Source organism: Dreissena polymorpha, chromosome 2, assembly GCF_020536995.1.
Source record: "Dreissena polymorpha isolate Duluth1 chromosome 2, UMN_Dpol_1.0, whole genome shotgun sequence".
Lineage (NCBI taxonomy): Eukaryota > Metazoa > Mollusca > Bivalvia > Myida > Dreissenidae > Dreissena > Dreissena polymorpha.
The window spans coordinates 39,704,697-39,729,821 of record NC_068356.1 but is presented as its reverse complement, the minus strand read 5'-3'; the positions used below and the strand labels follow the sequence as shown (position 1 = coordinate 39,729,821).

The window sequence follows — 25,125 nt, the reverse complement described above, 5'->3', positions numbered from 1 at the left end:
TCATCAGATGCTGGCTTTTCTTCATGCACAAAACATTCTCTTGTCATCTACATTTTCTATTTTACACAAAGACAAAACAATATTTCCCTCAACATTTTTTTTTGCCAAAAAAACTGTCTTACTAAACTTTCTCTTCAGTACATGTAAACAATTTATATTATAATAACACATGCATTTATTACTTGAATAATTATTCTAAATATGATTCAAAGTTTTCTTAGCATTTTTAAGTAACTGTCGCACTTATATCGATGGTTTAAATTGCTTGCAAATCTCTGTGAAGATGAATCATAAAGTACCATCTTTAAATTTATATAGATCTAACATAAGCATATTATGTTCACATTAATTTGTCAGCAATAAATATATGTTTATTATTTCCAGAAACAACTATTTCCCACTTAGAAGCAAAGTGAAAATGGCTATGTGCAACCAGCATAAAACCAGAACAGCCTGCAAGTAACTCGCAGTCTGTTCAGGTTTTATGCTGTTTGCTACTCATCAGTACATGTATCTTTAAAACTTGATGCTAGTAAAAAGGATACTGCATTTAATAAGATTTTCTAAGGGACTACAAACACATCAAAGTGTGTTTATAAATGATAAAGGCAAGGACATTTATAGTATACTTGTTCTTCTTGAAAGTAAAATCACGAGGCCATGACATAAAAAACATTGTAAACATGGATTTCCTTCTTTCCTGGTGTTAATGGTGCTTTTGAAAAACTTTGCCATAACCATTAGGTAGGGTATTGATGGTTGCGAGAAGAAAATGACTACATCTGAAAGTCATTCATGATGGTACATTGAAAATCATTTATTCTACTCCATTAAGTCATAAATAATACTCCACTAGAAAACCAGAACATGGCTTATATAAACACAATGAAAAGTGATCTCAGTGTCTACTAAACCAAGCACCCCGACCCTGCAGAGCTGTTGCCAGCAAGACGGAGAGTCAGATAGAGAGACAGACAGAAAGACATTACACGTACCTCATGACCTTCCAGTTCCTCGTTGTTAACAAGTTGCTCGTGCGAGGTGGCTCCAAGTGCCTGCTTCCTCTGAAATCATACACACATAACTTCAGTGTGATGTCACATCAACACATGTATATGTTACACTGATGTACATCAATACATGTATATGTGACACTGATGTCAAATCAACACAGGTATATGATACACTGATGTCACATCAACACCAGTATATGTTACACTGATGTCTCATCAACACATGTATATGTTACACTAATGTCACATCAACAGTCATGTATATGTTACACTGATGTAACAATATATGGCTTCAGTATAGACAAATAAAATTCATTTAAATGGGACAGGATAATATTCACTTTAATCAGGTATAAATGTGTGCAAACATTCAACCTGTAGATGTTAATTATTACCTGTTGTCATACAATATATCTTATACCCCTTTCATTTAATAAATAGTCTTATTAGAGTACTGTTGACAGAGATCGGTTTATTGATTACTCCATATGTCGCATACAGCATGCAAGCAAAGTAAGTTTTTCAGTAAATATCAGCTCAAGCACTTTTTAACAGGGAAATGCACAACACTTGCTGTCTAACCTAGAACATTTATAATCATGTTTTAACAGGGAAATACACAACACTTGCTGTCTAACCTAGCACATTTAAAATCTTGTTTTTACAGGGAAATGCAAAACACTGGCTGTCTAACCTAGCACATTAATAATACAATTGCACAACTGTTATTGTTATACTATTTAAATGATATCTCAAAATGAAGCCAACAAATTACTTGTACCTGTGCAATTATTAAATTTACACATACAATATACACTAGTACAGGATATTCAACTCCTTGGAATATTAATAACAGTGTCTGCTTTGATGCACATTATAAATGACACCAAGCTTGTCCCACAGTTATGGGTTAGTTTAAACCTATTTATTTTAGCTGAATTATATCAAAAGCCTAAGTTTGTTTCCTGGGTAGAACCAGTAGTTGGTGTTCTTGGTTGGGTATCATACCCATGACCTCCTGGTTGCCAGAAGGACACCATATCCAATAGGACACAGCAACCTATATAATGGGTTATAATGCATTATGGGTTATTGTCCACAATTACCAGATATGAGTCTAGCACATATATGCAAATGGTTTAATTGAATGTCTTTCCTTCAGTAGTAAGTTGATAGCAATGTTCATTCCATTAAATGCAATCCATGCATTGGTTAATTCATCCAATCAATGACACATCCCAGACCCCACATTAAGCCTGAAATATTTCATATGTATACAGCATTCAGATGCAGCACCAAAAACACTGCATACAGAATATAGCAGCAAAACAAACAAAAGATTGGTACACTGTTGCGAGCAATATTGCGTCTTTCAAACGGTTGTGTAAGGCAGGGTGATTCGCAACCTTCACACAAATAATTATAACAGTATTCTAGCTCTAAACAATGACAAGGTAAAACAGGGAAACAGCACACAAGGTAGCTCCTGGCCGGACTGCAGAAGAAAGAATCAAACAAATTCGTAGAATTGATATACCTCACTTAATTTATTTCGTTAATGGATGGCTGCAGTACTAAAAGAAAATTTGTAGGCGAGGGGTTTGCATTTTTATAATTATGTATTGATGTACATGTATGATAGACTCCTAACAGAATGAGGTATATTTGATTAAAAAATTGTAACATTAGACCGAATTGTGTGACCTAGCCCCAAGAGACCTGAGTCCTACCCGTGACACACTGCCAGATTAAAGAGAACAATTATTAAAGATATTACAGAATCCCTTGATGCGAAGTGAACTAATGGATAAACTATGAATTATTAATACAATCTGCAATCTTTTACCTCAGCTTGTGACATTATCCTTGCCTGTCAGGTTATGGGTCTTACATGTGACTTGGCCCCAGATGATTGAGAAAAATTATCGTTAGTAGATGTGGCTTATATATTATTGAAGATAAACCTCAGGACAGAAAAACTCGTATTTAAAAAGGGTCTTTTTAAAATCAAAAGAGGCCATAACTCCGTTCTTGACAAATGGTTTGCGTTGCACTTTGATGTGCATCATCATCTTAAATCCATACATACACTCATACCAAGTTTTAATCAAATCAGCCCAATCACTTTCAACTCAAAACGGATTAACGGACGGAAGGACAAATAATGCCTTCACCTATGGCGGGGATCAATAAACCTTGACTCAGGACACAAACACCCCTAGGTCACTTTGTCATAAATAATTCCGTCTAAATTAAGAAAGCAAACACATGGTGGTCTTTTTTAATTGTTTGACATGTACAGAATGGTGGTCTTTTATAAATTAATGGACATGTACAGAATTTTAAAGAGTTGTCATTTTTGACATGAGTAACCAAGCCTCAATCAATGATTAACTTTTTTCTCCATGTTCTGTTAAGATATTCCATTTTTATCAAATTGGTAAATGGCCCCTCATAAAAGGAGCAAGCTGCCACACTAACAGTTTGAAAGACGGCCACACGCAGTTGACATAGAATACTTACTCCATCGGCCATCTACAAGTATGGTAATGTGAATGATACAATGCGACTGTTTGCAAGGACAGGTCCATACACAAATCAACCTCTTTATGGGAAAACTGGGCTTAATCAATGTGCATAAATGTAATCCCAGATTAGCCTGTGCAGTCGCATCAGGAGTAACACTCTTGGCCTTAACTGATTTTTTTTGAGAAGAGACTTCATTTAAACACAGAATTCCATTAAATGGGAAAGTGTTGTCCCTAATAAGTCTTTGTGGACTGCACAAGCTAATCTTTGATGACATTTTACGCACATGCTTTCAGCCTCATTTTCACACAGCAGGACTCATATACCTGGGAGGGCTGACAGAAAAGCAGTTCTACTGATACAGAAATGTTAGATATAACAGCTTCACATTGTGGAGAAAAACAGAGTTTACACCATTAATACAAAACTATTTCAGTGTGTCAAATGGGTTACACACGCAGTAGATGACATGTTATAAGCAAACAAATGTTCATTATAAAAGTCAAAAAATAAAAATAGAGTATTAAAATCACTGTTTACCATAACAGTTTTCCAAACACAGTAATTTGCATAAAACTACAAAGAAAAACATAAAGCAAAACATGTCTGAATTCACCAAAAGTCCAGAATTACTTCTACATTAACACTTCTGGTTCTTGTACTGTCAACCAGAACAAACAAGAGATGTGTTTGTCAGAAACACAATGCCCCCTATAAATTTGACCTTTGACCTTAAAGATGACCTTAACCTTTAACCACTCAAAATGTGCAGCTCCATGAGATACACATGCATACCAAATATCAAGTTGCTATCTTCAATATTGCAAAAGTTATGGGCAATGTTAAAGTTTTCGTACAGACGACAGTTCAACTGCTATATGCCACCCTACCTGGGGCATAAAAATATGAATGAATGACAGTATATGAATTTTTCTTGTTGATTTAATATGGCTTGTGATAATAATTGGAGTGTGATCAGACTAAATAAATAATATATACACAACATTTCTTACTTTCTGAGCTCCTTTCACATATACTGCACAGTCAACACAGGCATAATCAGGGATCACACTATAAGCTAGTATTGAATGATTTATTTCAAGGAAGTATCTTGTTAACGAAAATCTAGTTTAGGCGTAAAGTGTCGTCCCAGATTAGCCTGTGCAGACTGTACAGACTATCCTGGGACACTTTATGCACACACATTAAGCCCTTTTTTCCCTAAGCAAGGCTCAATTTTATTTGAGATTTTGTGTTCTAATCTGTCAATTAAACTCATTGGAAGGTGTTTACAAATACCAAAATCTGAGAACAAGTCACTGTTGAAAATAATCACACAATTTTCATTAGATCTCACTGATTTGTAAATTATTGAACACTTCAGCCAGGATTTTGAAGCTGAGTATGGACAAACTTGAGAAACATCTCAAATGCACAAAAGAACTTCGCCTACTTCTGGTGAAAACATACATTGTTAGAAATCTTGAGCGACTTGCTAACTGACACTCTTGTCGAAGCGAACATGCATGCCATCTAAACACAGTGCAACAAATAACCAGTCCAGGCCAAACCATTTAAATGGTGCATAAGTTGTTACGATAAAAAGTGCAAAGATGAAAACTAATAACACACAAGTCATAGTTCCACTAGGAGGGATGTCATAAGGGAGTAAATTATAATGGATGAGAATTTACTCAGGTGTGAATTCCAAAGGAATTTTTTTTAACTTGAGCATGAATTTTCGATAAAAAAAATCATGCATCCTCATGACTGTGATTTTCATAGAATTAGAAATCCTAAGGATGTGAATTTTCAAGGATATGCTTTCACAAGGATGAGAATTCCCTCAAATGTGAATTCCCTCAAGTGTGAACTACCAAATGTGTGTATTTTAAAGGATTTAAATCCAAGGCTATTTATTTTCAAGATTGTTAATCCCAAAGTTTTTCCCCTGTATAATAATTCCCAAAGGTGGGTGGTCTGTCCATGTGACAGGTATACACGACCACTCTCACAAAGTGTGTCCCTACCCTCATCTTGGCGTTGTGCTGGGCTCGCAGGATGAAGGGCTTAGCGAGGAGCAGTATTGGTATACAGAGCAGGGCAACCAGGATAAGAGCAGTCTGGATCTCCTGCTGGTGGGGGTAGAAGATGGTCTGGGAGTCGCACCCCAGCTGTTTCTGCACGTAGGGGCCGGTGGGCGACATCATGTCACAATTGTACGCCTCTGTCATGTTCGGCTTTGTGTACTTCATCAGAAACATGTTGATGAAGTCTGACAAGGGAAACCAGGCATAGTTTAAAACTACATTGACTCAAATAGAGACATGGTCACTATGATAGAATAAGGCTTAAAATTGTATAATAATTATAAAATTTTGTCAGTTAATATTGAGCCATTTTAAAGAGCTTTTTGTATTTTTTAAGAATTTAATCTAACCAATAAATCACTACCACAATTACCTGGTTTATGAAAATCTTTCTATCTTTCATTTCCAAAAAAACATAATACAAATTTTAAAAATGATCTTTATGATCTATGCACAAATTATCTAAATCAGGTGCCTATTGCTGCCAGGTATCACATACGGATGAGGATGGAGGGGGTGCAGGAGGCACAGTGGGCGTTGTACGTGATCCACTTGACAAAGATGAGCGCAATGAGGTAGCCAAAGATACACAGCATGAACAGGACCTCCGGGATGAACTGTACCAGGATGTACACGTAGTGACGGAAGTGTCTGCAAACACGGAAATGATAATCAATGTATCAGAAAACATGTGTCAATGTCTATCTAAAGTATTCGAAGATGTCGTTTGGAACAGGGAGAAATAAAATGACATAAAAATGAACAAACAGCAGGGGGCATGTACAAAATTAATGAATTATTATGGTAATCTGTTGTAATCTGTTATAAAAGTCTGTTGAGTGTCAACATATTTAATGGTCATTCAAATATTTTTGGAATTTAAAGACGTTTTTACTGGCTTCTTAAAGTAAAAAAGTTCATCCTATCAATCAAAGAAATCCAGTATCTTCAAAGATCTTTAATAACTGTTGAATAAGAAACTTGAAAACTGGTAAACAAGTGAATCTTTTTTAAGCAAAATCCAAGCCTCAACTATCTTTGAAACCAGACTACAATATTTTTACACTACATAAAATAACATATTTCAGTGCAAAATAAAACACTAACAGAAGAAGCCTAGACTATCTCTCATTAAAATAATCCTGGATTTTATAAGACCACATTCTAGAAAACCTCTGCTTAATGCACATTTGTAACATGTTGTCCCAGATTAGCATGTGCTATCCCCACAGGCTAATCAGGGACGACACTGTGCTATCCCCACAGGCTAATCAGGGACGTCACTTTCCTCTCTATCCCCACAGGCTAATCAGGGACGACACTTTCCTCTTTTATGGAATTATTCGTTTATAGTAAGTGTCTTCTAAATAAAAATTAGGTCGCGGCGGAAAGTGTCGTCCTTGATTAGCCTGAGCGGACAGCACAAGGTTATCTGGGATGTACCTTTACGCACATGCATTAAGCCCTATTTTCCCAGAGAGGCTCATGTATTTTAAGCCTTTGCAGCTCTTACATGTGGTTGAAGATGCTGAGGAAGACACCCATCAACATCTGGGAGACACCTAGGATGACGGACAGCTTCATCTTGAACGAGTTGGTGAACGTGATCTTGTTGATACTGGCCTGCCAGATCTGCACAAACACACCGCACACAAACATGAATCAAAATAAACCTCCCTGTGGGCTGTTTGCATGTTTCATCAATTTGAGAAAACTGGGCTTAATGCATGCATGTAAAGCCTTGTCCCAGATTAGTCTTAGCATTCAGCACAGGCTAATTAGGGACGACACTTTCCACCTTAACTGGATTTTTGCTAATATGAGAATTCCCATAAACAAAAATACCATTAAAAGCGGCCAGTGTCAATCCTGATTAGTCTGTGTGGGCTGCACAGGCTACCCTGGGACGGCACTTTAGGCACATGCATTAAGGCCCATTCTCTCCGAGTCAAGCTCAAAAGTATCAATATAGTTCATGGCATAAAACTTTTTTTGTGCCATTAACCTCAATCTCATGTCAACATATCAAACCATCCTCTCCAAACAGTAGCGGGGAGAATTGTAACATACTTTATACAATATTAATGTTCTTATTAAAGAAAAAACAACCACAATATACACAATATCCAGTCAAGCTGAAAATGATTTTATTATCCTAAAAATAGCAGTGAATTTTCTACTTATTTACCCTCAACACATGAATATAATGACACAACGTGGAATCATCTGATGTTATACAAAGTAATAGGGGGCAGCAATGGTGAAATAGTGGTTATGGAGTTTTGAGATTGATGACTCAAGAATGTCTCTTTAAGCCCAGGGGACACAGTGAGCTGAACATTTACAGTTAAAAATCAACAAATTGTAAGAATCCAGACAAAACCTACAGGATCCAGACCAAGTGGGTAGGCACTCTTTGTCACATTATCAAACATGTCCTCTGGTTTCATCTGGATGGAATGCGAGCTATCCAAGGTCGTCTGCCTGTAATGGTCAAAGTAAAGGCCCGTGTGCACAACGCTACTTAGGGAAATCTTAACTAACGTTCTACTTATGTGAAACTTTCAATTCAAATTTATAAGAGAAATCAAATAATTTATTTTACAAAGACAAAAATATGACATATTTTATCAACATTTACTAAGTTGAATCATAATTATCATTGTTAAACATCACTTTGAATCCCTCCTGAAATCCAAGACTAAAAGACATACAATGTAATACATCATTAAACATGGCTACTGTCTTTAAAGAAGTTAAATGAATATAACACATAGCATGGTAAATAACATTATGTAAAACAATTCAAATAATGTTAAAAATACTTGTTGCACAAGACTATACCATTTATATTCATATTTCCATCATTTCAAATGTATAATACTAGTAACTTCATGACAAATTACAGCATAAATAATCTGTGAAAGTAGAAAATCAGATCTAAAAAAAACACACATCCCTTTGACATTCAGATATGCATTTTGATGCTTTTGAAGTGAATTATAAAATCAAATTAAAGACCTTTCTTGCTTGATTCAAGTTTAAAAGCTTCATTTGGAACCCTAAAATCCAGATAAGCAGCAAACAGCATAAAAACACTTTACTTCATAGCCGGATATGGTTAAGAAATTTCGAATCGCTAGGAACACTGCGGAAGTAAGATCGAGAAAAAAATGTAGAATGTTACTGGCACTGTATATGAAGACGATTCTCCTAAAAAATTGCAATCTAAGATAAATAAATGTAGACTGTTAGCAGACATCAAGAATGCACTTACGTGTAGTTGAACTTCCAAGAGGTGCCAAACAGGTTGATAGACTTGGCGAAGAAGTCGTTGTAGATGACACCCGTGTAGAGGGAGAACAGACCCATGAGGAGAATGATGTAGCGACCACCCACCATCATCTTGAAGATCTGCAATCACATTCATGGTACCATATACGAGCCGCGTTAAGTGTAAAATGGGGCTATATGCAGCCATCTACACTGTCTGCTTAAGAGACAATAAAACCTTGCACAACTGTATCGCAGATGCCCAGGCTGGTCTGAAGTTATGCTTGCGGCATAAGAAGCATTGTCTCATTACATGTACATGGTTTCTACATGCAAAAAGTCAGGATTTTTGTAAAAAAGGCCAATTTCTTTCATATTGACTTAAAGGATGCATTCTATGGTATGTTCTATAACTCTGGTTATTTCTCACTCATAAACTAATTCTTATCCTTTTTTCTTTTTCACACCTTAATTTGATTAATAAATTCAAGACTTTTTGACTGTTGCATCTTGCTTTTGAAAATATAATTATCATGTATGAAAAGTCGTCCAAGTTCACTATTTTACTAAGAAAAAAAACACAAAAACAACAAACATATTTTGTACTGAAAAAAAATGAGAGGAAATGTGCTCCCTGTATTTTAAGAAAGGTTTCCACAGTCTATTCCTACTGATGTGCCCCATGCTGTTTACCTCATTGCTGTTTTTGGAAGACGTCAGTGATTTCTCGCAGACAACCAGCCACAGGCCAAAGAGGAACATGATAAACCCGTGCCCAGTGTCTCCAAACATCACCGCAAACAGGAACGGGAAGGAGATGATCGTGTACAGGGCTGCAAACCACACACAACTTTTTTTTATATAGAGAATAATAGGTTAGTGTTGATTATAGATCAGGTTTATCATGCGAGGCTTAGAAAACAAAAAGCACAAGCCTTGGCGAGTGCTTTTTCGTTTTCGTGCCGAGCATGATAAACCTGATCTATAATCAACACTGACCTATTATTCTATTTATCCCACTTTTTATTCAGTAAACTTTTTGTATTTAAACAAAATAAGTTTTCATGAGTGTTTGTCGTACTTTGATAATGACTGTAGCTAACCAAGGTCAGTGTATTACTCCGCGTTCCAAAAATAACCGCTGATCAAATAATCTTTTTTTTAAATCAGAATATCGTTCTGTAACAAAGTGTCGAGCGTTATTAATTACAATTTTAATCATATTGAATTGCAAATCTTAAAGTTTTATGATATCAATATGACATTAAGTTGTTATATACAAGGAACTACATTTGTTTACAAGGTAGCCTAACACCACACACAATTCACTTTCGATATCAAACTATCAAGTCGATCACGAGGTGCACAGTATTTGCTTCTTTGTTATAATATGTGGTTATTTTGTGACGAAATAACAAAGATTACTTGGATTTAAGCTAATTGTATACATTTTGAATGTTGAAAGTGGCACCAAAGAAAGACATTTGCTGGTGAAGTGACTGGGTGGGGCGCACATCAAGATCAACTTGTTTGACGGTAGACAGTGGTTGTCTAGGCTGCATTTCGGCCATAGTTTCGCTGCATGAAGGTGAACAAGAGGAATCTGTTGGATTGTTACATTTACTGGACTGAGCAAGAATGGACACTTTTGCTGCTGTTCAACAGATATGTTGGAATAATTGGTTATGGACTGGACATTTTTGTGCCCTGTAATGGCCATGGTTTCAGTGAGTGGAATGTTTGCATTTCGAAGTTTTTGGACCAGGAATTTGCAAACTGAGTGGTTCGTTATTCTCTTGTGCTTGAGAAAGCCGGCGTCTTTTGCCATGGCCTTCAGCATCTGACCTAGCTTGTTGACACCCAATTGTTGACGCAAGAACCACTGGGATGCAGTGTCATTTGTGCGTATTGCCAGGTTGAAAAGATGCTTTGAAGAAAAATCAGATGGACGCATATCCGAGTACAGCTTGTAAATTAACACAGGATTTCTTGGTCCAGACGATTGTTTTCTACGGTCAAAGGGGAGCAACTCGAAGTGACTTCTTCAAAGGGGAGCAACAACAACAGAACCTATTTGCAAAGTGTTAAATTTAGCTAATACTAGAGGTTTTAATAAAAATAAAGAAAAAAAAACACATTTTTTGGCTACTTTTCTTTGTTTTAAGGTCATTAAGATTGACAAACTTTTGAGATTGTTTTTATTATTGATGCACTTGGCAAATACAGGTGAGGAGGTGCGTGGGAAAAAGTAGTCCCGGTTCGGCAGTTGATGATGTCATTTCGTGCCATTGATTATAGCCTTGCCGTTGATTATAGATGAAATTTAATAAATGGGGCTTAATCAACCGATTTCGCTGTAAAAGTGGGATAAAAATAGTCTACCTGACCTTTCTGTTATCTCTGTGCATTTTTCTTTCAGAATAAAATTAAGAAATTAATCAGAAAAACAAACAAGTTGTGTGACTAAGTTTCAAATTCAAACAAGACATGTGTTTGTCAGAAACACAATGCCTCCTAATGTGCCGCTTTTTTTTTTTACCTTTGACCTTGAAGGATGACCTTGACCCTTCACCACTCAAAATGTGCAGCTCCATGAGATAAACATGCATGCCAAATATGAAGTTGCTATGTTCAATATTTCAAAAGTTATTGCAAAACTTTAATGTAAGGTTAAAGTTTTGGTGACAGAATGAAGGAATGTCGGAATGACAGACAGGCCAAAAACAATATACCCGATCATTCGATCTCGGCATAATTATTTCATTAATTAATCATCTGTTTTTTACCATGGAAACATAAACACTTAATCTGCCCAGAACCAGTACTTGGTCCCACAGTGGGGATCGAACCCGTGACTTCCTGGTTGCTAGGCACACACCATATTTATTATGCCATGGCGACCTTACATACCTGGGTTAACTTCCCTGTATCCGGCAACTCCGTACGAGTGCACAATGCTCTGGAAGATCTTTGTAAACTTGTTGGTCGTGAAGTAGGTCGGGGGTGTTTCCTTACACTTCATACGGTGCAGGATGTTGGGCACACTGCTACCACTCATCTCCTGGTACCAGTACAACACAATAATCAATACAAAGTCAGAATAGATTGAAAATGTTTAAAAATCACTTATAAAGCTGCATTCTAATAAAACTTTGTGCTTTTATGGAATTGTTTGCCTAAATTATGTATCTTCTTATCAAAAATTCTGCAAAGGTTAATCTGGGACGACACTTTTCGTATATGCATTAGGACACATATACACTATGACTCACCTGACCATGTCGAAGGGCATCCTGCACCTGGTCCAGCACCTTGACAGGCGTCCAGCACTCGGCTATCAGGTTGTTACGGGAGTGTTCAAAGTTGCACATGTTCAGCGTGTGGTAGATAGCCTTGATCTTCTTCACCTGAGGTCAAACAGACAAACAACATCAAAAGTGGGCCCAACAGATACACAACATCAACAGTGGGTCCTACAGAAACACAACATCAACAGTGGGTCCTACACAAACACAACATCAACAGTGGGCCCAACAGATACACATCAACAGTGGGTCCTACAGAAACACAACATCAACAGTGGGCCCAACAGATACACAACATCAACAGTGGGTCCTACAGAAACACAACATCAACAGTGGGTCAAACAGAAACACACCATCAACAATGGGCCCAACAGATACACAATATAATTAGTGGCTACCACACTGGAGACACATAATAGTACTGCAGACAGAACTTGTTACGTGGAGCATATTTGAGCCATGTCATGCAAAAATTGAGTTGTGTGGTCAAGAAATAAACTGCCCGCTTGAGTCACACAGGGTTTCTTGGTCTCAGTAGCAGACAGGGTCCTTATCAGATTACGCAGTCCGCACAGGCTTATCAGAGACAACACTTTCCTTTTTACAGTATTTTTTGTCTGACATAAGTTTAATCTTACTGAAAATCCAGTTTAAGCAAAAAGTGTCGCCCCTTATTAGCCTGTGCGGACTGCATAGGCTATTCTGGGATGAAACTTCACATATGCATTTAGCCCAGTTTTTCCACAGCAAGGCGAACATATAAAAGCTCAGTGAGCCTTGTTACCTTGATGATCCAGTTGTGGATCTCCTTCTGGGCACTGACCAGCACACGGTGTCTGTGGTCCTTTGTCTGCTTTAACACCTGGCAATAGATATAACTTGGTTTTAGACGGATAATTTATCTACCACCTTGTTACCATGGTGACTAACGAAGGTTTAACCTCCCTATTTCTCCTAATGACCAACAATAGTAAGTCCTCAAGACCCCACCCACTGTTTCCTCATGAGACACTCCACCCACTTTTACCTTCTATGGCTACCAAAAGCATGGTCCTTCAGATTAGTGTTCAAACCCTTTAACAGCTCATATCCCCATTTTCCTAACAACTGTTACCCTTGGATAATTACAATTGTTAGGTCTCCCAGAAACGTGTTCATTCAGTCAAATTTATGCCTGCATACACCCCATCCCCCACCGTTACCCATGGTGACTTACAATGGTGAGGTCCTCAAGGCGTGTGTTCACTCCCTTCAACATCTCCTGTCGCTCCTGGGCAGTCTCAGGACATGGGTACAAAGTGGCACGAAACCTGATAGCACAACCATACATGGGTACAAAGTGGCACGAAACCTAATAGTACAACCAAACATGGGTACAATGTGGCACGAAAACATGATAGCACAACCATACATGGGTACAAAGTGGCACAAAACCTGATAGCACAACCATACATGGGTACAATGTGGCCCAAAAACCTGATAGCACAACCATACATGGGTACAATATGGCACAAAACCTGATAACACAACCATACATGCAAACCTAAGGGGGAACAGACACAGTCCAAACAGGCTATTCAGGAATGCCACTTTCCGCTTTCGTGGAATTTAATGAAAATCAAAGCAGGTGGAGAGTGTTGTCCCTTATCAGCCTGTTTTGACACTTTTTTGACAAGCATTAAGACAAGTCTTCCCAGAACATGGCATATTGAATCATAAGTATATAATTTATAACCAAGCCATCTAAGATGACTCTACAAAAATCACCCTTTACAGAATTCACATTTTCGTTTTTTTGTCATTTTACAAACTTAACATTTAAAAACCAGTGAAAGACTGGTAAGTATGGATTCATTGGGCCATTTGAAAAAGTCAGAGTCCAATAGTAGGTCAAGTTCAAGGTCAAAGTAAGTGATGTAATTGTGAAAAGTGTTGAATGTTTAATGGAGAAAGTAGTATTGATGTTAAGCAAACTGTCTTTGTTGACCGAGAATTTTGACTTTCTTAAGTCAAAATTATGTCAATGTCAAGGTAAACACAAGGTAATGGAGCTGTGGGTGTGTTTATAGTGCTGTAAGTATCAAAGCTTTGTAGGAGGCATTAGTGATTATATACAAAATGTGTCATTTTGGGATAACCAAGACTTTGGACTCACTGAATAATTCTAAGCCCATAAGTAGGTCAAGGTCAAAATGAGGTCAGGTTTGTGGGTGTGTTGAGAGCGCTCCAAGACAAGTATCAAAGCTTTTTAAGGATTATTGTACTTTTACCTTAGGGTTATTCTTGTACAAATGGAAGAACATACATACAGACAGGTAAATCACTTTATGTATCTCTGCATCAGAAGATGACAGAGCATAAAATAACTGTCATTCAGACACACCTCCAAACAAATTGAACAAGACTATTGCCAAACAATATATGTCCCCTATCGGCTCCACCATTGTCAGATTTAAAAATAAAATAAAATGCCAAAGCAACAAGAATTTTTGACGTAGGAAAAAAATGAAATGACGTGCATGATGTCCATATTGCCATCTATCCATGTTTCAAGTTTCATGAAAAAATATGAAAACCTTTAAAGTTATCACAGGGTCCAGAAAAGTATGACTGACTAACAGACAGAGAGACAGACACACAGAGCGCAAACCATAAGTCCCCTCCGGTGAAACCGATAGGGGACAAAAACAAATTTTTTAAATAAAATTCATTTTAATTATTAAATACTTACCTGTTATCGTATGCTTATACTTTCCAAGGGGAAATAACTCATCCGGAATTTTAACTGGGAATCCGCCACCTCAATACCGTAATACAGGACAGGTTAAACATAGTGCAATGCAACCTAGCCAAAAATCGGTAACCAACCCTCAATATTCTTTCAATATATATACAAAAATATTAATCAAATAGCGGGGTGGGAGGTGGGACTTACCGATAACAGGTAAGTATTTAATAATTAAAATGAATTTTATTTAAAAAATTTGTTTTAATGTCATAAATACTGACCTGTTATCGTATGCTGATTTTGCAGCTGCGGTGGGAAGGTTCATATATATTTTCCCAACACAGTAGAACCCATAAATAGGGTTATCAGCTAATGATATCAAGTAATCTTCGTTAAAACGGTATTAATTATGACTTCTCGGACAGAGTAATATGTCTATGTCGTAAAGAAGACACTACCGTTAGTGAAACCACAACAAGCCCAAACGTATACAAATTGTATTGTTGGCACTTCAGAAAACGAAGATAAAAAGATGACAAGGTGGTCGGATTCCTCCAGTAAACAGCTTAGAGCACGTCAAAAAGTGGGGTGTGATTAATATATGCCCACAAAACAGACAGAGCTCTTAATTCATGCGGTCAGATCCTAAAAAGGAATGAATCCTTAGATAGGATAAGATTAACTTTCCTTAGTCGAGGTCTAACCCCGAGAAATAGAAGCCGCAGACACATCTCCCCCCCCCTTTTTTGGGGAAATGAAGAGTGTCTTTGAGAACCTCGAATGGACTTCTGACTAACACTGCTGAGATAGAACTTCAAAGCCCTGATTGCCCAAAGAAGTTTATCCTCATCTTCATGACTACCAGTTTAAGAAAACTTGGAAACTTGAAGGTAGAAGCCATATAGAGGACTTGATATTAAGCAAGGAATCCTGGCTGACACAACAAAGTGAAAACGACAATAGATCCAACTGGAATTGGTCGTATTCAACAGAAAAAGCATGAATTTCACTTCTCCGTATGGTAAAAGCCATAATAAGAAGGAAAAACCGTCTTAAAATTATATTGGAACTGTTAATAAGCCTGATGAAAAAGGTTCATAGGGAGCTCATTAAGCATCCCAACATGTTACACAAGTCAAAACCGCTTAAGAAGGTAAAGGAACGAAAAACATAGTGTTGACGTTCCATAGTTTGGATCAGTTCCAAAATAGGTAAGACAGCACAGAGTTGCGATGACTTACACAAAACAAGGTATACGAAAGCATAATCTCTATCCTTTGATGAAGAACGGAACAAATTTCTTATCATCAAGAAAAAAATGAGAAAAACCTCTATGTATCTAGCAGAGTGATTAAGGTAATAACTATGCTCTCAATTACCCAGTAAAAAATGAATTTCCATAAAACCTTTATACAGTTCTGATGGAATCATCCTTGCACAAGTAACAAGGATTGAAACTCTAACAGAAAAACGTTCTTCTGTAGAGATAACTAAAAGTTATTAATGGCCAGACATGTAGTGGCACATGTTTGGATCAGTAAAAATATGTCTCAGTGAGATATGATATTTGACCTGTGAAGAAGTTTCCTGAAAATAATTGTACAGGAGACTTAAAAGGTCGTAGAACCATAATCCCATGGTTCATTAAGTATATTTCATGAAATTATGGCAAAAACTCAGTTATTGCAAAAACTCACCAAGAAGGCAAGATATTCCAGTTTATGACTTATTATGTCAATGGACGAATGTATAACAATTGCACACCCTGCTGGATCGATTTCTGTGAACTGCATTGTTGACGTTGTTCAGCATACCGGTATACACTGCGATATACGATCGCATAACGCTAATAACTAGCGTTTGATGATAAACAACATTCTTTGATATACTATGTACACCATGCAACTCGTCTGCAACTTCACTGCCGCGCATGCGCAATTACATTATTGAACCCAACGGAAAAATAATTCGAAAGAAAGAACTGCAGGACAAAACGTCCAACAGGGCGTTTAGACGAACTGGTATGAGAAAGACGATAGAGAAAATTTGTTGTTCTTGCAAAGAACGAATAAGTTCCTGATTTCCAGTTACAAGGAGTGATAATATGATCACCTCCGTGTCTGTAGGTAAACCACGACCGATGTGTGATAGTTGAAACCATCACAAAGGAATCGTGAAAATGTGTTGTAAATGAAAAACAGCTAAAAAGAATTTTCGCTTTTCAAGATGTAGATGTGCAGGTGATATTCGTTAGGATACCACATAATTGAGAAAATCAAGATTCGTTGTTCTATGTGATCGTCCATAACCTTATCTGCTCACATCTGTATAAGATGTAAGGAAGGTTGTGGTAGAATAAACTATATTCTTGCCAAGATAATCTTCTAGTCTAGACACCACTGAATAGTGGTAAATAATGACAAAAAGATGGAAATCTGTGTCATTAAATAATCCCGAGATAAATACAATTATCTTAAAAATAAAGCTGAAACGGACGTAAGAAAAGACGTCTCAGCAGAAGGACCGGTGACCGGACCGGTAAATACCGACCGGTGACCGGAACCATTTGTCAAGGATGGGTGGGCAAAGAAACCACGGCAAGCCGAACTTTCCCACTCCAAACACACTTGAAAATTGGTAGAATAGGACAGTGTTTAACACCTATAAGTTTATGACCTATCTACAGAATATAGCCTCTTCTTGAACCAATAACAGGCGCCTTTAAAATCCTGGATAATACAGGTCGCGAAGTCATCGATTTGCGAAGTACGGAAATATAATTGATAGTGGTACCTCCGGAATCGGAGGTGTGATGGCAGAAAAAAGGTGAAAAACCTAGGGGTAACCTTAAGCGGGTCCACGCTTGCCGGTAGAATGCATGGAAGTCTTAAATTCTGACTTGATTAATCCATTTACTTCAAGACTTCTAACCGGGACGAATTCCGAAAGGAATACGACCAGTTATAGGAAGACGGCCTGTTATGGCCAGAAGTGTAATAGAAGAATAACTTTAAGATGAGGTCCCTCCAGATCCTAGGATCTAAGATCTGAGTTCAATAGGTCCTAAGCCATCTACAAGACTGTAGCCGCTATGCGGTCAATCTGATAGGCAATCCTATGTATCAGAACTCTTGTTGATTCCAGTAGCTTGAAAATATGCACTGCCGTAGGAGCAATAGAAAAGCAGAAGTCGATACAAATGTCGTCTTGCTAATCCTGCTAGCGTCATTAATGTGTCCCAACTGTTCAGTGACACTGACTGCAAAGTCTGTAGCCGACAGGTAAAGGCGGTTAAAACAATTCATCCTTCGGGTCTCGAACATAAATTAATAGAGGTCAAATAGTAATGTTCGACCTCAATGCTAGTCTCCGAGCCCACTTCAGCCGATCTATCTGCAAGACCAGTAGTCTGCATGTAGCCGGTTGAGATAGAAGTACAAATAACAGATATAGCATGATTTGGTAACCGTCGCCAGTAGAACATCAGTATTGAAAAACACAAAAAGTCATGTAGATTGTTGAATCCATAAAATATAGTATTCAATACAATCATAGCCAGGGGTATACAACTATGTAATGTAGACGATACCCGTGATACTAAAAATTGACCGATGAAAACACAGTGGAATACCGGTAATTGGTAAGTGGTGACCGAACCAGACCGGTCAATGACCGGTAACTGTAGCCCGGTGAACGGACCAGTCATAATATGACCGGTGACGTTACCAGTTAAAGACCGAAAAATGGTGGAATCCATATGGTCTGTTATCAATGTCAAGCACTGCTCGGAAAAGAAGATCATGCCAAAAAAATCCAATCCGATGGCAATGAGACATCACTTATTCTGACCGGTGATCAGTGATCGGTGATATGACCGATGAATGGTGACCGATGTCCGGTGATCGGGACCGGTATAATTAATAGGCATAAGTGTCCTTGTAGTCGTAGTGGAGAAAAGAACAGCTTATCCCGAAGCCTGAATGTTAAACGAACTAGTGTTCGTATACAACTACGGCTCGGTGACTGCAACATGTGTGGATGCCATAAGAAGAACCATCACACGTGGAATGGAGACATGATATTCCTAAAGGAATAAAATGGAGAACGTCGATATGACCAGTAGGTTCATTAACGCCTACGTGAGAAGTGGCGACATCCATATAACTTCGATGCCGAAATATTGTTCGGCTACGCTGGAAATATTGTCTTCTACAATATTGTCTCCGTGAGCATTGACATGATCGCTTACGAGCGTATCAACGCCGAGAACTGCTCAATGAAGGAGAGGTATGTTCGATAACTATCCAGTGGTGCTCAATGCAGTCCGCTGATGTCTACGTGAAGGTTGACGACGTCCTCGTTTCCTGCGATGTCGAGATCTGGATCGGCCGAGATGTGGATCGGCTGCGATGAGACCGAGATCTTCTAGAATAACGTCTCCGTGAGTGACGACGTGATCGCTTACGAGAGCCGCGACGATGAGAACTGCTCGACGAAGAAGAGCGTGTCCGATGTCTAATCCTTGATGAAAACGATGTATTCAACGAAGAATAGGAGAATAATTCAATGAAGAAGACCGAGTTCTTCTTCTTGACCGGTGACTGGTGTAATCGGTGGCAGGCCTAACTGATGACTGTTGACCGGTGACCGGAGCGGTGATCAATGACCGGACCGGTGACCGGACCGGACGGTTAACATGACAGGACCGGTGACATGACCGGACCGGTGACATGACCGGTGACCGGACCGGTGACATGACCGGTGACCGGACCGGTGACATTACCGGTGACCGGACCGGTGATCAATTACCGGACCGGTGACATGACCGGTGACATGACCGGTGACCGGACCGGTGACATGACCGGTGACCGGACCGGACCGGTGACCGGACCGGTGACCGGACCGGACCGGTGACCGGACCGGTGATCAATGACCGGACCGGTGACCGGACCGGTGACCGGACCGGACCGGTGACCGGACCGGTGACATGACCGGTGACCGGACCGGACCGGTGACATGACCGGTGACCGGACCGGACCGGTGACATGACCGGTGACCGGACCGGTGATCAATGACCGGACCGGACCGGTGACATGACCGGTGACCGGACCGGCCGGTCAGACGTCGATCAATGGTCCGTGATCAACGTCCCCGGTGACGTACCGGTCATATCATGACCAGTGTTGTCACCGGATAATGACCGTATGGCGGATGCCAAATGGTCCGGCATTGGTCGATGTCCTTGACCAATGCCATCGGGCAAAGACCGGCTGACGGGTGTCGCCATATGGTCTGATGTTGACCGACTGTCTAAGAGACTTAGCATAGTACGGTCGCGATCGTGCCCGATACCCGGTGACTGATACTGCAACTATCATCCATGATCTGCGAAGTCACCGGGTATTTATCCACTCTTGTTTCTGCGACCATCATGTAGTCGAATATATGAAAAACAAGAGCAAAGCATATTCAACCATAAACTGGTCACAGACCAGATTATCATACGGCACATAAAATCATTATTTGACCATAATGAAAATTATAATAATACTGCCGTAGATCATTAATTAAACAAAAGTTTAATTCAAAACAGATGAAAAATAAAATGACGATCAATTAGATTGTCATACGGAACGTTAAAATCATTATTGCACACAATGGCAAATGATAAACAATCTGTCAATAGAAGAACACGCTTTGCACGATCTCGTAACACATTAGAAGAACATGCTTTGCACGTTCTAGCAATGTATTAGAAGAGCACGTTTTGCACGTGGTCGTTCGCGCCTGAAAACACCCAGCATGGTAGAAATAAACCATTGTTCGATAAAAACAAGCATGGCTTACCTTTTACAAATGAAACAAAATCCATTAAATCCACACAAATTAATCCGAATGAAAAATAAAAAGATAAATAACACAATTTATCTATTCAAAACCCCAATCAACCAAGTGAAAAACAATATTTTAATTCAGAGCCGTAAAAGACACGTATACACCTGGTTGATCCGGAAAGAATATTGAGGGTTGGTTACCGATTTTTGGCTAGGTTGCATTGCACTATGTTTAACCTGGCCTGTATTACGGTATTGAGGTGGCGGATTCCCAGTTAAAATTCCGGATGAGTTATTTCCCCTTGGAAAGTATAAGCATACGATAACAGGTCAGTATTTATGACATTAAAATGCCAGTAACTGACACATAGCAAAGACATGCATTTGTTTAATATTGTGGGTATCAATCAGGTATGCTCACCCTTCACAGATCTTCCTGACTCGAGACTTAAGTTGCTCCCCTTGAAAGAAAACGATGAACACGCCCTTGTGGACCTCGTCACCCTGCAAACAGAACACATAAGGTTGACATTCAGTGGTAAAACATTACTGGAATGACACCCTGCAAACAGAACACATAAGGTGGACATTCAGTGGTACAACATTACTGGAATGACACCCTGCAAACAGAAAACATAAGGTGGACATTCAGTGGTAAAACATTACTGGAATGACACCCTGCAAACAGAACACATAAGGTGGACATTCAGTGGTAAAACATTACTGGAATGACACCCTGCAAACAGAACACATAAGGTGGACATTTAGTGGTACAACATTACTGGAATGACACCCTGCAAACAGAAAACATAAGGTGGACATTTAGTGGTAAAACATAACTGGAATGAAACCCTGCAAACAGAACACATAAGGTGGACATTTAGTGGTAAAACATTACTGGAATGACATCCTGCAAACAGAACACATCAGGTGGACATTTAGTGGTAAAACATTATTGGCATGACAGCCTGCAAACAGAACACATTAGGTGGACATTTAGTGGTAAAACATTACTGGAATGACACCCTGCAAACAGAGCACATAAGGTGGACATTCAGTGGTAAAACATTACTGGAATGACACCCTGCAAACAGAACACATAAGGTAGACATTTAGTGGTAAAACATTACTGGAATGACACCCTGCCAACAGAACACATAAGGTGGACATTTAGTGGTAAAACATTACTGGAATGACACCCTGCAAACAGAACACATCAGGTGGACATTAAGTGGTAAACATTACTCGAATGACACCCTGCAAACAGAACACATCAGGTGGATATTCAGTGGTAAAACATTACTCAAATGACACTCTGCAAACAGAACACATAAGGTGGACATTCAGTGGTAAAACATTACTGGAATGACACCCTGCAAACAGAACACATAAGGTGGACATTCAGTGGTAAAACATTACTGGAATGACACCCTGCAAACAGAACACATTAGGTGGACATTTCGTGGTAAAACATTACTGGAATGACACCCTGCAAACAGAGCACATAAGGTGGACATTCAGTGGTAAAACATTACAGGAATGACACCCAGCAAACAGAACACATAAGGTGGACATTTAGTGGTAAAACATTACTGGAATGACACCCTGCAAACAGAACACATAAGGTGGACATTTAGTGGTACAACATTACTGGAATGACACCCTGCAAACAGAACACATAAGGTGGACATTAAGTGGTACAGCATTACTGGAATGACACCCTGCAAACAGAACACATAAGGTGGACATTCAGTGGTAAAACATTACTCGAATGACACCCTGCAAACAGAACACATAAGGTGGACATTTAGTGGTACAACATTACTGGAATGACACCCTGCAAACAGAACACATAAGGTGGACATTAAGTGGTAAAACATTACTGGAATGACACCCTGCAAACAGAACACATAAGGTGGACATTCAGTGGTAAAACATTACTGGAATGACACCCTGCAAACAGAACACATAAGGTGGACATTTAGTGGTAAAACATTACTGGAATGACACCCTGCAAACAGAACACATTAGGTGGACATTGAGTGGTAAAACATTACTAGAATGACACCCTGCAAACACAACACATCAGGTGGACATTTAGTGGTCAAACATTACTGGAATGACATCCTGCAAACAGAACACATAAGGTGGACATTAAGTGGAACAACATTACTGGAATGACACCCTGCAAACAGAACATATACGGTGGACATTCAGTGGTAAAACATTACTGGAATGACACCCTGCAAACAGCACACATAAGGTGGACATTTAGTGGTACAACATTACTGGAATGATACCCTGCAAACTGAACACATAAGGTGGACATTCAGTGGTAAAACATTACTGGAATGACACCCTGCAATCAGACCACAGCATTAACTATTGTGGTACAACATTACTTCTTTATTGAATGTGTAGTATAAAGGTAGACTCTTTTAAACGAAATCCACTTTAAGCGGAAAGTGTCGTCCCTTATTGGCCTGTGCAAACTGCACAGGCTGATCTGGGACGACATTTAAGGCACAAGCATTAGCCCAGTTTTCCCACTGCAAGGAAACATGCAAACAGAATACAAGTCTAAACATGACTGGAATAAGTATTCAAAGTGCAAAACTTCAACAACCATCTCACTGTTATTAAATATGGCCTTGCAACAGGGAGTCTTATTATTACTCTGGGTGCATTCTGAAAATATTCACACAAAACAGTAAGTTCTGGTGTGTAATGTGTGAATCTCTCAATACATTTTTAGGCCAGTTTTCATATACTCAGGAATGTTTCTTTCAATGAAATATAAGGTTATCCAGGGATAGCAAAATCAAATTTCCCAGTTGCAAGTCATTCATTTCGGGCTCTGGGCCACTTATTACATCAATCAACCATGTGTACTCACAGTGTGAGGATCCTCAAGGGCCTGTGTGATCTCATCATAGCGCAGGAAGACATTGCCACGGCAGGCAAACCACAGCATCCTCTCGAAGGCAGGCACCTTCTCACGGGGGATCACACCAGCTATGAACCTGCACAGCAGAGAGGGGGTTAATTTGACGTAAAAACTCAAAAGAGAAGTCATACATTTAACAAAACCCCTTTTGGTGATAACAGTTTTATTGTTCTATATTTATGCATACAAATGAAGCCATTAATAGGGTAAATGATTGTGCAAATGTGCAATAAGGTTAAATAAGAATAAATACCAAAGAGGCAAAGAATTAACAACAAGAACATGCCCATTCAAAACCAGTGTAGCAGTACACTCTGATTGCAGTTAATAATCCAGCAACTCATGTTACAGCGCCAGTGTACACACAATCTTCATCTCTAAAGAAATCCCACATAATATCAGAGTACACCTATAACAAGGCACCTACCCAAGCTGGACTGCAGTGCCTCCCCTCTCCTCCTGAACCAGTGCATTCTGTGCATCCTCAATCACATTAAGTCCTGATTGCTGCAATAACAAACACACTGCAATCCACATGAAAATACAAACACCCTGAGATACAAGTGTCAATGTACAATCCATGTCCATGATAAAATGTCTAAAATGGTGCTTCAAATGAAGTTAAATCAAAGTCAGATCATTGGAGTCTGAGATCTCGCGATGAAACATTTGCCATAAGAACATGACTTAATAATAATCACAGTGCAATCAATTCCTCTAAATTTATGTAACCATAGCAACTACAATATTTGTCACACACAAAAAAGCAATAACACACATGTAACACATATGGCCCTTTATTCACAAACTGAGTTTCTTCAACTTTTCTTGATAATTCATGGAACGGTCCAGATTATAGTTTTCACTTCAGCCTTGTTCTGATAAACTGGGCATAATGCATGTGCGTAAAGTGTCGTCGTAGATTAGCCTGTGCAATCCACACAGGCTAATCAGGGACAAAACTTTCGCTTTTATAACATTTTTCTTTTAAATGAAGTTTCTTCTTAGCAAAAATCCAGTTAAGGCAGAAAGTGTCAGCCCTTATTAGCCTGTGCGGACTGCACAGGCTAATCTGGGATGACACTTTACACACATGCGTTATATCTTCTTTTCACAGAGCGAGGCTCACACTTATTTCTGAACTTGTGCAACCATAATTGTTGTCCTTATAGTCCTTATGTGGCCTTTTCTCCACAATTTGTAGATCCATCAACCTTGCAAATAAGTACTTTTTGATTTATTGCAGGATCCAGATGAAAAGCAACAAAATGAAGCACAGATGGAATAAAGCCTACCATTTCTATATTTGTATGCCTGTTGGCATGGGGTGGTAACAAAAGAAATGTATATTATATGAAAGTCTCATTATATAAATTTATAAAAACCTATGAATATACCAGGTAAGT

General features: G+C 38.8%; 1 protein-coding gene across 5 annotated transcripts in view; it reads right to left on the bottom strand.

Moving 5' to 3' along the window:
• Positions 1–25,125, bottom strand: part of LOC127866667 (V-type proton ATPase 116 kDa subunit a 1-like) — a 58,566-nt gene that overhangs the window by 12,343 nt on the left and 21,098 nt on the right. For 3 of the 5 annotated variants that reach the window (XM_052407395.1, XM_052407398.1, XM_052407397.1), the window contains 15 exons: positions 24,147–24,226; positions 23,669–23,795; positions 21,194–21,276; positions 13,427–13,520; positions 12,995–13,072; positions 12,178–12,312; positions 11,816–11,966; positions 9,599–9,738; positions 8,910–9,046; positions 8,020–8,116; positions 7,146–7,264; positions 6,132–6,283; positions 5,573–5,817; positions 3,537–3,548; positions 996–1,064 (listed from right to left, as the gene is read on the bottom strand). In XM_052407395.1, coding sequence (XP_052263355.1) covers positions 996–1,064; positions 3,537–3,548; positions 5,573–5,817; positions 6,132–6,283; positions 7,146–7,264; positions 8,020–8,116; positions 8,910–9,046; positions 9,599–9,738; positions 11,816–11,966; positions 12,178–12,312; positions 12,995–13,072; positions 13,427–13,520; positions 21,194–21,276; positions 23,669–23,795; positions 24,147–24,226 — 1,719 coding nt within the window. The remainder of the gene's footprint in view (positions 1–995; positions 1,065–3,536; positions 3,549–5,572; positions 5,818–6,131; positions 6,284–7,145; positions 7,265–8,019; positions 8,117–8,909; positions 9,047–9,598; positions 9,739–11,815; positions 11,967–12,177; positions 12,313–12,994; positions 13,073–13,426; positions 13,521–21,193; positions 21,277–23,668; positions 23,796–24,146; positions 24,227–25,125) is intronic. The other 2 variants (XM_052407396.1, XM_052407399.1) reach the window with 1 other exon arrangement.